The sequence below is a fragment of the Bos javanicus genome, chromosome 1 (genome assembly GCF_032452875.1).
Source record: "Bos javanicus breed banteng chromosome 1, ARS-OSU_banteng_1.0, whole genome shotgun sequence".
Taxonomy (NCBI): Eukaryota; Metazoa; Chordata; class Mammalia; order Artiodactyla; family Bovidae; genus Bos; species Bos javanicus.
Genome location: NC_083868.1, coordinates 141,438,017 through 141,450,999, shown reverse-complemented (window position 1 = coordinate 141,450,999; position 12,983 = coordinate 141,438,017). Strand labels below are relative to the sequence as shown.

The 12,983-nt window shown below is 47.5% G+C and overlaps 2 protein-coding genes and 1 long non-coding RNA gene across 5 annotated transcripts in view; 1 reads left to right on the top strand and 2 right to left on the bottom strand.

The window, feature by feature from the left end:
- Positions 1-709, bottom strand: part of MX2 (MX dynamin like GTPase 2) — a 37,134-nt gene extending 36,425 nt beyond the window's left edge. Inside the window, exon 1 of the mRNA XM_061422069.1 lies at positions 610-709. The gene's annotated coding sequence lies outside the window, so the exon portion shown is untranslated. The remainder of the gene's footprint in view (positions 1-609) is intronic.
- Positions 710-854: 145 nt separating this feature from the next.
- On the top strand, positions 855-5,650 carry LOC133250685 (uncharacterized). Of its 3 annotated transcripts, none has more exons than XR_009737402.1 (3): positions 855-1,159; positions 1,627-1,830; positions 2,008-5,650. It is a non-coding gene; the product is annotated as an uncharacterized LOC133250685 (long non-coding RNA). The 3 variants fall into 3 exon arrangements; XR_009737403.1 differs by having other exon boundaries at positions 1,627-2,071; positions 2,532-5,650; XR_009737400.1 differs by having other exon boundaries at positions 1,627-5,650.
- The window catches only part of FAM3B (FAM3 metabolism regulating signaling molecule B), a 65,430-nt gene continuing 57,120 nt past the window's right edge, over positions 4,674-12,983 (bottom strand). Inside the window, exons 4-8 of the mRNA XM_061422185.1 lie at positions 10,917-10,975; positions 9,351-9,401; positions 8,190-8,277; positions 6,323-6,455; positions 4,674-4,918 (exon numbers count right to left, since the gene is read on the bottom strand). Coding sequence (XP_061278169.1) covers positions 4,829-4,918; positions 6,323-6,455; positions 8,190-8,277; positions 9,351-9,401; positions 10,917-10,975 — 421 coding nt within the window. The 3' untranslated portion in view covers positions 4,674-4,828. The remainder of the gene's footprint in view (positions 4,919-6,322; positions 6,456-8,189; positions 8,278-9,350; positions 9,402-10,916; positions 10,976-12,983) is intronic.

The following is a 12,983-nucleotide window of genomic DNA, read 5'->3' as shown; positions in this document are numbered from 1 at the left end:
GCAGCCCCATGGACTGTAGCCTCCCAGGCTCCTCTGTCCATGGGATTCTCCGGGCAAGAATAGTGGAGTGAGTTGCCATGCCCTTCTCCAGGGGATCTTCCCAACCTGAGGGTCGAACCTGCATCTCCTGAGTCTCCTGCATTGGCAGGCGGGTTCTTTACCACTACTGCCACCTGGGAAGCCTTCTACTCTCTTAGCAACTTTCTAAAATGCTACACATTATTAGCTGTGGAGATGCAATGTACAGCAAGGTGACTATAGTTAATATATTTCTTATTATAAATCACAGCTTCACAGAGCATGAAACTCTCTCCCCTCCTCAGGATGTGCAACTTCCATGGAGGTTCCAGAAGCCACCTCTGAGTGGTCACAAGGTCTTTGGCCAGACTCGGGGAGATGGGGACCCCCTGTGTTCCCAGTCCCGCCGCTCCCTTTCTAGAGCGTGCATGCAGGGATGGCTAGGGGCCAGCACCAGCGCACAACGCAGGCAACTTCAGAAACAGCATCTTTCTGCCTCCAGCCTTCTGGCACAAGCCACGTTTATCAGGAAGCAGATCTGCTGCAGGAAAACGCATTAAGCAGCCCTCCCCGCACTGACCCAGCTCTTACCTGTGCACTTGTAGGAGGGAGGCCGGCAAGTCATCTCTGCCCATTCCTCCCTTTCTTTTTATAGGATCCCTCCTGCCCTCGTGGCTTGCTTTCCCAGAAGTAAGGGAAATGAAACTAACGGCTTGCCCTAGAAACGAAACCATTAGCCTGCCACAGAAATGAAACCTGAAGCGTCCATCCATTTCCTGCTGCTTCACACAGTGATCCTGACTTCAGCTGCATCAGTCTCCTGGTGGGCTCGTGAACCACAGGGAGGGGCGGGGTGGGGGGGCGCGGGTAACGGGGCTAACAGGTTCTCCGGCAGGCCGGGGCTGACCACACTTGGAGAATGGGTCACTTAGCATGGCGCTGCCCAGGCCTTTCTGAGATTCTGTGTGCTGCCACTCTCTGCCCGTATTAAGCTCTGAACATTCCAGGAAGGGACATCCACAGCTCCTCCACAGCATCCTTCATGTAAGCGCGAGGTGCGTACCCTCACACTTGGGCTGATTCCCAGGAGTGAGCCTGACTTCCTGGTCCTGTGTGGGTTACTTCGCCTGCAAAACTACAGGTATGCACCCCCTGGGGGTCCCAAAGCCCTCCCTTCGCTGTGACTGAAGTGAGGGTGAGTTGGGCACTCCCATCACCAGAGTATTGGGGGCCCCAAGGAGACCTGGGGGTTCTGGGCTGGCACAGGATGGGGGGATTCTGCCTCCGTCTCAGCGTCACACCCATGAGGCTTTCCAAAACAAAGCAAAAAATCTTAGAAAATTAATAAAATGAATCCCGAGCACTTTTTTGCTCATTCACCTGACTTGTGGGCAAAATTTCCTCTAAAGAAGAAATTTGGAGGCTTAAAAGATGGTTTTCAAAGCCTGGCATGAAGAGGTCCTGGGGGGAGTTTCCAGGATCTGCGTCCTGCAGGACCTGATTCCCAGGTCATCCATCCAGAGACCCCTGGGCAGAGGAGGAAGATGGAGGGAAGAACTGGACAGCTGACTTTGCAGTGAGTTTTCTGATTCATCAACTGTGTCACAGGGTGGATGCCTTTGCAGCTCCAGGAAAGGCACAGGGAAGACACTGCAGAGGCCAGACAAAGTGGGACCACTTCCATGGAGGCAGCGAGGGAAGTTCGCTAAGGAGGTGGCTGAGGACCCACCCTCCCCAGCAGCACAGCAGCGCCCCTCGGCACGCCCTTCAGGAAGTCTCTCTGGGAAGGATCAGGGCCTCAGCAGCATCAAGGTGCTGGACTAGTTCGTAAACTGCTGTCCGGGGTTTCAGGCCGGAGCTTGGTGATGAACCCTGGCCGGGGTCCCTCATCCCACCCGGCCCACTGACCCTCCGAGGAAGGGCTGGCCCGGGTGCTCATACACCCTCAGCAGGACTGCTCCTTCTGAGTTTGCTTTCTTGGTTGCGCAGAGACCATGCAGTGTCTTCCCCACTAATGGCTTGAGGAGGTGAGGAACTGGGAGCCTGTGCACAGGTGAGGAGTTCTAAGTGTGTGTCTGTGCAGGGTGGTGGAGTGGCAGAGGCCTCTGTGGGTGGAAATCCCCCAACTTGTCACTGTCTGGACCCCCCTTGCTCCAGCGGTGCAGGGGCGGGGCTGGGGGATGATGGTGACCCATCTCAGGGCAGGTGCTAGGAGGCTGTCTGCCCTCATGCATGCATGGTGCCTGTGGACGGAGGACAGGCCTGGGTGGGCAGTGTCTGTCTGGGCTAGGGGGTGACAAAGGGCTGCTGGGCAGTAGAGGGGCTCGGCTCCTTAGACAGGAACATGCTCCATTTCTGAATCTGTGATGTCTAAAGTCCAGTGTGTGTGTGTGTGTGTGTGTGTGTGTTCAATCACTCTTTTAAGACCCCTTGGACTGCAGCCCACCAGGCTCCTCTATCCATGGGATTCTCCAGGCACAAATACTGGAGTGGGTTGCCATTTCCTTCTCCAGGGGATCTTCCCGACTCAGGGATTGAACCCGCATCTCCTGCATTGACAGACGGATTCTTTACCGCTGAGCCACCAGGGAAGCCTGTCAAAAAATCCAGGCATATTGGTAATAGAGATTCTTAGAGCTCAGAAGTGCCTGCCTTTCACAGGGTGGAGGTTAGAGGCCCTGCCTTCTCATGGGAGGGGCAGTCCTTGCAGGTCCACCCGCTCTCCAGCAGCAGAGAGAGGCGGGGCGGCCCTGCTGGGAAAGTTCTTAGGGTGGGGCTGGGGGTAGGGGAGGCTCAGGCTGACTTCCACATGGGGGCAGGGTGGGGCGTCTGGGGAGAGAGGACAGACGCTCAGGACGGGTGGCTGCCCATCTGAGTCTGTTTCCTTGACAGCTTTGTTTTGTAATAGACTTTATTTGTTTTAGGTTCACAGTAAAAAGAGGAAGATACAGAGATTTTGAGATTTCCCCTAGACTCCCTGCCTCACCCCCCATCACAGGCACAGCCTCCCCTCTGTCGACCCCCCCTCCCCCCCCTCCAGAGGGGTGACCCCGGGACTGACACATTGTCATCACTCAGAGCCCATGGTTTACAGTAGGGTCACTCTTGGGGTTGGACGCCCAGTGGGTCTGGACAAGTGTGTAATGCCAGGCGCCCACCGTGAGTCCTGAGAGGAGTCTGCTGCCCTTCAAGTCCTGATCACCCCTCCCTCCTCCAGCCCCCACCCTCCTGGGATCTCCATTCTGCTGCCTTTTCAGTGACCCTCAAGTTCCCTTCCAGGCCTCCTCTAAGGTGGTTCAGAGCCCAGAAGGGGGTTCTCTCTGATGGCCTGTTTGTGTCCAAATTTCTCCTTTTTGTTAGGACACCAGTCACACTGGATAGGGGCCACCTGACTTGAACTTATTACACCAAGAGTGACCCTATTTCCACACAAGGTCACATTCTGTGGTACTGCCGATTAGTTATGACTCAACTCACGAGTCAGGGAGGAACAGAGTCTAGCCTGTAACAGGGCCCCAGCCAAGATCCCACCGAGTGGTTTGCAGACTCCTCTGCAGAAAGAGACGCAGGCTCCCTGAGGGGCCGACGGTCACCCCCCGCCACTGCCAGGAGGCTGACGTTCACCCTGGTTGGCAGCGGGATGCAATGATGAGGGCTCACATGTGTCCTGGCAGGAGCTCTGGCAAACATCTGCACTTGTGCTCTCTCTGGCTTCCATGCCTGACAGGGACCCTCCTTCAGCCTGGCCCCCATGCTCAGAATTGAGCCTCCACTGCCCTGCAGCCCGTCTACAACCATGGAGGACTCAGCACTGCTGTCAGCCACTGAGACTTGGGGAGTCGGGTCCTGCAAGGATGCTGAAATTCAGGGTGACACATACTGCCATGTTTTTAAAAGGAGGCCTGCTGATAAACGTACTTGAAAACCATTCAAAAAAAAAAAAAAAGAAAACCGTTCATCTGTTCCAACCCCTCTATGGATAGATGAGAAACTGGAGGCTGGATAAGCACTATCAAGCTGGCATCAAAGTCTCCTATCGTTTCTGGGAGCCAGATTTGGGAGGGAGGTCAGAAAGAGCATTTGGCAATGACTTGGTTTTCTTAACCCCAAGGCACTGGGCATCTTGGTATGTGGATCTACTGTGTGTCTCCTAGGAAGTCTGGGTTGTACAGTGGTCCTCCTGAGAGCAGCCCCTGCCCACCCAGCCCATCAGAGATCCCTCCTCCCCATCCTGTTAAACAAGGTGCCACTGGAGCAACACCCCTGCATGGAGGCAGACACTGAATCTCTTCACCATCATATTGCTTGTGCCTGAGTTAGGCGCACCCACATTTGTGGGATGAATGAATAAGTTCAGGGACCTGCAGGGAGAGCTCAAGAAGGTTGACCCAAGAAGGTAGCTAAGCCCTATGGCTGCTGCTCATTGTCCCTATGAGATGACCGTCCATAACAAGGGTGTGCTCCGTGGTCGGAGAATAAAGGTTTTCTCTCTGCAGAGCTATCTGGACCACATGGGTCAAACTTGGATCTGATGATAAAATAGCTCCACACCTGGACAGGCAGGGGCTGCTTCCCAGGTGATGTCACTGAATCCTCTTGAACACTCCCGTGTATTTCAGCTCAACATCTTCACTCTATAAACACTGGCATAAAAAGTCTGTGGGACAAGATTTTATACAACTGGCAAATATTTTGATTGGTTGGTTGACAAACCTGAAATATTCATCAAATATTGACCATTGGAAAAGGGCCGTAGTCCATTCAGGATGCATTTGTCTATAAGAAGCCCATTTATCGAGGCGGGGCAGTGTTAGCTGGGCCCTTTTGGTATGCAGCCTTCTACCTGGATCTCGGCTGGCCAGCCAGAATACCTGTTCTTCACATCATCTGAGTGGTTGATCTGTGCAAAGGAAAGAAAAGGATTTAATGTATCCATTCATCTAATCAACAATGTTTAATGTGCAGCTGTGAGCAAAATAAGAAAAGAGGATCAATTCCTAGAATGGGATTTGCTCCAGCCTACTCAGTAGTCACTTATGGATGTGAGAGTTGGACCATAAAGAAGGCTGAGTGCTGAAGGATTGATGCTTTTGAACTGTGGTGTTGGAGAAGACTCTTGAGAGTTCCTTGGACTGCAAGGAGATCCAACCAGTCCATCCTAAAGGAAATCAAGCCTGAACATTCATTGGAAGGACTGAGGCTGAAGCTGAAACTCCAATACTTTGGCCACTTGATGCGACGAATGACTAATTGGAAAAGACATTGGTGCTGGGAAAGATTAAAGACAGGAGAAGGGGATGACAGAGGATCCCCTTCTGAGACGGTTGGATGGCATCACCGACTCAGTGGACATGAGTTTGAGCAGGCTCCGGGAGTTGGTGATGGACAGCGAAGCCTGGCGTGTTGCAGTCCATGGGCTTGCACAGAGTCAGACCAACCGAGCTACTGAACTGATAACTGACTTATGTTTCAGGTACACTGCAAGGTGATTCAGTTATACATGTACACATATATTATTTTTCAGATTATTTTCTGTTATAGATTATTACAAAATATTGACTATAGTTCCCTGTACTATATAGTAAACCTGTGTTGCTTGTTGCATATCTATAAAATTCATCTATTTAAAGTGGTTTTTACTGGTTTTAATGGTAAAGTGGTTACTCAGTGGTTTTCAGTATATTCAGAGACATGCAACCATCATTACACTCAATTTTAAAACATATTCTGGGAATTCCCTGGCAGTCTAGTGGTAAGGAATTGGTGCTTTCACTGGTGGAGCCTGGATTCAAACCCTGGTCAGGGAACTAAGACCCTGCAAGCCACATCCTGGCAAAACACAAACGAAAACATTTTCACCCCTGAAATAAGAAAGCCCATATCCACTCACCATGCCCCATAGCCCAGTCAGCTCCTAATCTACTTTCTCTCTCTGGGTTTTGACTGTTATGGAACTTTCATACACGTGGAATCATACGGTATACGGCCTTTTGGTTTTGGTTTTCCTCACTCAGTGTGTTTTCAAGGTTCACTCATGTCACAGCATATATCAATACTTCATTTCTTTATGTGCCTGAATAATGTTCCAGTGGGCACTTATATCTATTTTATTTATACATTTTTAAGTCCATTCATCCAATCTTTGGGTTGTTTCTGCTTTTTTGCTGTTAGGAGTAATAGCACATTCCTGCGCAAGTTTTTGTGCGAATATGTGTTTTTGTTCTCTTGGCTGTGCATCTGTGAATGGAATTGCTAGGACATACGGTAACTGTCTGAGAAGAAGGGATGTTTAACAACCACTCACCTTTTCTCTCTGAATTCCTGCAGGAAGTTCAAAGCCTTTTGCTGCCACAAACACCCAGCTTGACCTGAATCGCATGTTCCTGATCTCTGTACTTCCCAGGGCTTCTATGGCCTTCTTGGCATCTTCCTTCAGCCTGGAGGGATGCAAAGGGGGGAAGCCTATGAATGTCTCACCTGCAGACTTGGGTGTGTACCCTAGAACACAGTCTGGTCCTAGGACAGGTTTCTAAAGCAGCATCTGCTATCCTGGGGCACAGGGCAGGAGAGAGACGTGAATACTGGCTGAGTGTGTCACATCTTTGTGTGCATGTGTGCTCAGTCGTGTCCGACTCTTTGCAACCCCATGGGCTGTAGCCTGCCGGGCTCCTCTGTCCATGGGGTTTCCCAGGCAAGAAGACTTGAGTGGGTTGCCATCTCTTTCTGCATGGGATATTCCTGACCCAGGGATCGAACCTGTGTCTCCTGCATTGGCAGGCAGGTTTGTTACTGCTTGAGCCATCTGGGAAGCCTCTAGTTACCCATAAAGCCACATCCAGGACTCTTTGGAAAAGACCCTAATGCTGGAAAAGATGGAGGGCAGGAGGAGAAGGGGGCAACAGAGGATGAGATGGTTAGATGATGAATAAAAAACTCAATGGACATGAGTTTGAGAAAACTGGGAGACAGTGGACAGGGAAGATCACAAAGAGTCAGATGTGACTGAATGACTGAACAGCAACAACAAAGGACCGTTTTAGATTCAATCTGGGCACAGAGTTTTAATTCTCAATTCTGAAAAGCCCTGGGCTTATGGTCCAATTATCCTCACCCCCAAACAACATAATTTCCGGTCCTTGCTGCTGCCTGTTTACTGACCACAGGATAAAACAGACAGAAAATGCTGAAAGATGAAAGCAAATGTCAAAACTGTATCTTTCATATTCACAAAAGTCAGTATCAAAAAAGAAAAAAAAAAAAAAACCTAAACATCTTGAAAGTGAAAGTCACTCAGTTTCGTTAAGACTCTTTGTGACCCCATGGACTATACAGTCCATGAAATTCTCCAGGCCAGAATACTGGAGTGGGTAGCCATTCCCTTCTCCAGGGGATCATCAACCCAGGGATTGAACCCAGGTCTCCTGCATTGCAGGTGGATTCTTTACCAGCTGAGCCACCAGGGAAGCCCTAAACAATCTTACTTTGTAGAAAGCTGCCATTTAGAGCTCACAAAGGAAAGAGGGCAGAAAGGAAAAGAAAAAAATAAGCTCAGATTTTCCTAAGTGGGCTAAATCCAAGTTTTTCAAAGCATATGCCAAATAATTTCCGCCCGGGAAGATACTCTATTAAAGAAGAAGATCTGAATTCAAACACATCTGGGAAATGTCTTGTTCAGTAGTCCCATCTTGGGAAGTCACAATGCAAATCAGGACCTTGAGGTTCTCGGAAGTTATGCAGTGAAGATGCACATGTTTACTTAGACGAGCACATCTGGAGAAACACTGAGCCAGGTCACTTTCTCTCTCATAAAAGCACTGTATCTGAGTGCACGTGTGTGTGTGTGTGTGTGTGTGTGTAAGTCCCACTCTGTGTTTAGCTCTCTGGCCAAGGGTTAGCTTTGCTATTTTATTTACTGTCAGTGATGAGTTTGTCTTGCTACCTGGAAATAGTTCTTATTTCTAGGATTCATGTGCTCCACCAGCTCATCATTTTTGTGGAAATGCAATCTGTTCATTGTGGCCTCCCATTCCTTCTCCTTGAAGGAGCCTCCTGTTCCTTGGAGCTCTGTTCTCTCCCAAAGGGTGTCCTGCGGGACCCTGACAAGGCTGGCACTCTGCCCTCAGCTGGCATCTCTGACTCTGGCCCCTGCGGTGATACAACTGTACACTTACCTGCTGCTGCCATCATCGTGGGTTACCATGAAGAGCAAGGACTTCGAGGGAGCGCTCTGAATAAACTTTGTCATCAGTCCAGAGTTATCTGCCGGGTCAACGTACATCAGATTTAGGACCTTCTCCGTCAGCTGAGGCTGTGACCCTAGAGGTTGCTCTGCTCTCAGCTCTGTGCTCTGTGTTCTGAACCTCTGATTATAGAGCTGTCTCTCCACCATGCACCTGATCCTCTAGTGCCCTCATGTAAATGACCTGGGTTCCACGGTGGGGCCACGTGAAGTGGGCAGCACGATCAGATCATAAAGACTCTTGTGGTTGACTCTCAAACCAACCAGCAATGACTTCACAGATCAGGTGGGCTTTTCTCTACAATCACTGAGAAAGCACCAGACCTGGTGTGACCATCTTAGAGCTGAGTGGCCCTAGGACACTGAGGAGCAATAGGAGGCATACATGCCTGACCCAGACAGGTAAGTCTTTGCTAAGAGACCCCTCTGTTTCTTACAGGGAGAAAACAAAGGCTCAGCTCAAACCCCGTTATTTACCATTGGAGCTTGTTATTTATAGTTACGATCAAGTTTAATGACACAGTGAAAACACAGTATTCCCAAGGGCATTGGGATACTTCTTAATTGTTCCTCTCCATTACCTTTACAAAGAGTTGTTTCTGTTAATTCTCAGGGTTAAATAAAAATAACTGCAGTGGAGATTCAGAGCCCAGAATGGAGGGATCATTGGAGGAGGGTGGGCACATGGTCTCCAAAGTCATGCCGACCAACAAGCCCATCACAGGGAAGACAACGATATATATGACGACATTCAGGACTGGGCACTGAGCACGTTATTCTACCTGTCTGGTTTAAAACAAAAAGAGATGTTTTCTCTTTTCCTTTATCTGATGAAGGAGCAGAAGCAAAGTTCCAGGACAAGTGTGAGCAGAGAAGAGACACTCTCTAGATCATGCCTTCCAACTGAAACAAACTCACTTAGAGACCACAAGGATTGTGTCAGACCATTCTAGAGCACTCACGTGCACTTCTGGCAGCTTTCTTGGTAGACAGAATAAGAACGTTTGACATTTTTGATTGCGGGTTTTTAATCTCAATTCATTTTAATTTGATATAATTCATTTTAAATTTAAGAGGAAAAGAGTTTTCTTACCACCTTCGTACATATCGAAATACTGTGTTGCTATCACTTTCCCAGTCACATCTGGAAATGAAAGAAACAGCTTTTGAAAGATGGTTCATGGAGACTCAGGGTGCACGTGTGGTACTGCGGTTCTGAAAATGGGCGTCCCTGGTGGCTCAGGGGTAAGGAACCTGCCTGCCAATGAAGGTGACGCAGGTTCAATGCCTGGGTCTGGAAGATCCCACAGGGGAGAAAATGGCAACCTGCTCCAGGATTTTTGCCTGGAGAATCCCATGGACAGAGGAGCCTGGAGGGCTATAGTCCATGAGGTCAAAAAGAGTTGGACACAAGTGAGAGACTGAACAATAATACCAAAGTTCTGAAAATGGTGTGTTCCTTCTCCCTGTCTTCTAGGAAGCATGATGTCTGGTCCCACCTGAAGGAAAGGCCTGCCTTCCCTGGAGGGGCCCCCAAGGATGTGGGTCAGGAAGGTAGGGCTCCTCATCTGCCCAGAGCTTCCCTCCCACCTGCTTCCAGTTAGATTCTCATCTATGCTCTTGCGCAGGGCACCTGCCTCTTCCTGAGAACACTGGGGCCGCCCTCAGCCCTTTCTGCTCCCTCTGTATATCTTCCTGCCTGATTATCAGAGCAGGCACACATTCCTCAGGATCCTACAGCCTGCGATCACAGGAGTCTGTGCTCACTTCGCTCACAGGGACAGACACCACTGGAAGCCCCTTCCCTAAACCTGCTACCGTCCTTACTGTCAGGGGTCCCAGTGGCAAAAGGGACAGGTGTTCTTTTCCAGGCCTAAGAGGAGGTCAGGCTGTGCTTCTCTGAGGTCCTTTCATCAGACAAGGTAGGAACTGGTATCACCCTCTGCTAGGCAGCAGAGCAAACATGAGGCCCACCCCCAGGGCGTCTGTGTGCTCAGGTCTGCTGATCCTGTTTTAGCTCTGACTTCTGCAGGTCCTTCTTTGTTTCCTTAAAGTCGTTTTAGATTCCACAGATATGCACGAATACAGGATATGTGTTTTTCTCTTTCTGACTGACTTCACCCTATGAAAAACTCTAGGTCCACATGTCTGTACAAATGACCCTATTTTGTTCCTTTCAGTGGCTGTACCACATCTTCTTTATCCATTCATCTGTTGTTGAAAATTTAGAACATATATACAATACCATATGTAAAATAAATAGCTGGTGGGACCCTGCTATAAAGCGCAGGAAGCTCAGCTTGGTGCTGTGTGGTCCAGAAGGGTGGGATGGAGGGAGCAAAGCCCAAGAGGGAGAGGATACGTATACACACATAGCTGATTCACTATATCGTACAGCAGAAACTAACACAACACTGCAAAGCAATTATACACCAATAAAACTTAGTAAATTTATATCCGATTTCATTTTTTGGGGGGAAGAATCACAAATTTATAGAGTGAGGCATTGTAAAAATAGTTAAATATATACTCTTAAGTGCATTAAAATATAAACCTAGACTAGACTGTGTGCAAAAATCATAAAGAAACCCAAGGTACCACGGAATACCCAATCACAAAGCTTTTAGACGTGTTTTAAAGAAAACATTTAATAACTTACAGTTGACAATGGCAATGTTTATTCCTCTTGCAACATTCCCAGTCTTTTCTCCTATGAGCCTGAAATGTAAATAAGCATCAATCACAGAACTTTCTCGCTGAGCAGTGAGCAGCCCTCCCTGCTCTATAAGATCTTCTCTTGGTAGAATTACTATTTATCCTTTGTCACTTATCATTTCCTTGTAGATATACACTGGCTTTGGCCCAGCTCCCTTGAAAGTCATCCCTACACTTGCTGTATGCATATCCATTCCCACACACAGGTCTGTAGATGGAATCCCTCACGGAATCTGGGAATTGCATATAGTCTCATAATCTACACAAACAGCCAGGGAGAGAAACACCAGTGTTTGCTTAGCACAGCATTTCTGCAAACACTCTCTCACTGAAGCTTTAACCTCCTCATGGGAGGGCATTCATTTTCCAACCATATAAATATGGAGAACAACCACCAATAGAATGCATTAGAAGCCAGAAAGTCTGTAGACAAACAGACACACACACACATACTTTACCTGGTTACTTGCATAGTCTAATGAAAGTTTACTAGACCATGAACAAGGAGATGAGAAATAGGAAGAGAAAGGAAATGGCAAAGTAAAGAGATATTGAAGATGTATACTTGCTGGGCTTTGACAATGGGTGGGATGTGAGACACACAGAGAAGGGGGTGGCAAACATGACTGACACATTCAGCCTGGCTGGCTGGAAAAAATGAGGTACAAGAGGTGAATGAAAAGAGCTGGGTCTGATCCAACTCTGGTGTCAGCTTCTATTCATCCTGTTCCGCTCACTGCTCTGACAGAGCTTTTGCTGATGCCTGGGAAGCTTGGCCTGTTGCAGTCCATGGGGTCATAATGAGTCGAACATGACTGAACGACTGAACAACAAAGAATCCTTTTATCCAACCACAAAAAGTAACCCTGTTTATCTCCTTAAATAAATTCCATTCACTATCTCACTTAATTTTTACTTTTAAATTGGAGAATATGAAATGCCCAGGTTCAAGCGGATTATGCCTTAAAACCAAGGAGAAAACTGACTATCCTGGAAATGGGAAACATTACTGAAGACCTCTGGAATTGTGTGTGTGTGTGTCCATCTGTATGTGTGCACGCATCCTCTGTCAAGTTTTAGAATCAATGATACGATAGCTTCATAAAAAGAATTTGAAAGCTGTCCTCCTCTTTCCATGCTTTAGAACAGTAAATACGGCCCTGGAATATTCTGTTCTTGCCATGCTTACCTAAAGTCCCCATGGATCTTCCAAACTAAGTCCTTTTGCAGAGAGTAGCTTTTAGGGGGCAATTTTAGAGAATATCCTATAACAATCTGAAGAAAGAAAAAATGGGTATTATAAATCTATTCTCTTATAGGGAAAATTTTTTAAATGGAACTTAAAAAAAAAAAAAAGAAGATCTGCTGAAGTATGCTAGATTACCTAGTAAGTAGTAAAGCATTCTTAGCCAAGATTTTTGAGAAGGCTAAATTTCAAGGTGGTGACCAGCATTTAAAGTCACTTTAATACTAGGACCATTTGCTGATTTCAGAGAAAGTACAAAAGATGAGTAGCATTTCTGACAACCATCTGAGGCAAGGAGGACAAAGGTTGGAAGCTAGGGCCAACCAAAGGGAGGGCCCTGATAAACCCTCCACTTTTGTTTGGGTTGGGGTCAAAAAGAATTGAATCCTAGAAGTGAAAATGAATCAGAAAAAAAAAAAAAAGAACTTGCATGGCTGTGATGCTGTTTTAAGTCCAATGGGTGGCTCAGAAAAATAAATCTCAATCCTTAACATATATTCAGATCATTCTGTTTTACTAAAGATTCTGCATCCCTATCAGAAGCAAAAAAAAAAAAAAAAATCCTCAGTAGAAGATAATACCATCTAATGCCTCAGTAAAAAACAAAACAAACAACAAAACCCAAAGCAAAGCAATTTATCAAATGTACTCTCTGGCATACTGCATGTAAGGAGAGAAGCCAACATAAAGAAGAACCAACACAACCAAAAAAAAACTGATGATAAGGATAGACTCATGGACCCCAAATAGTAGAATTATCAAACA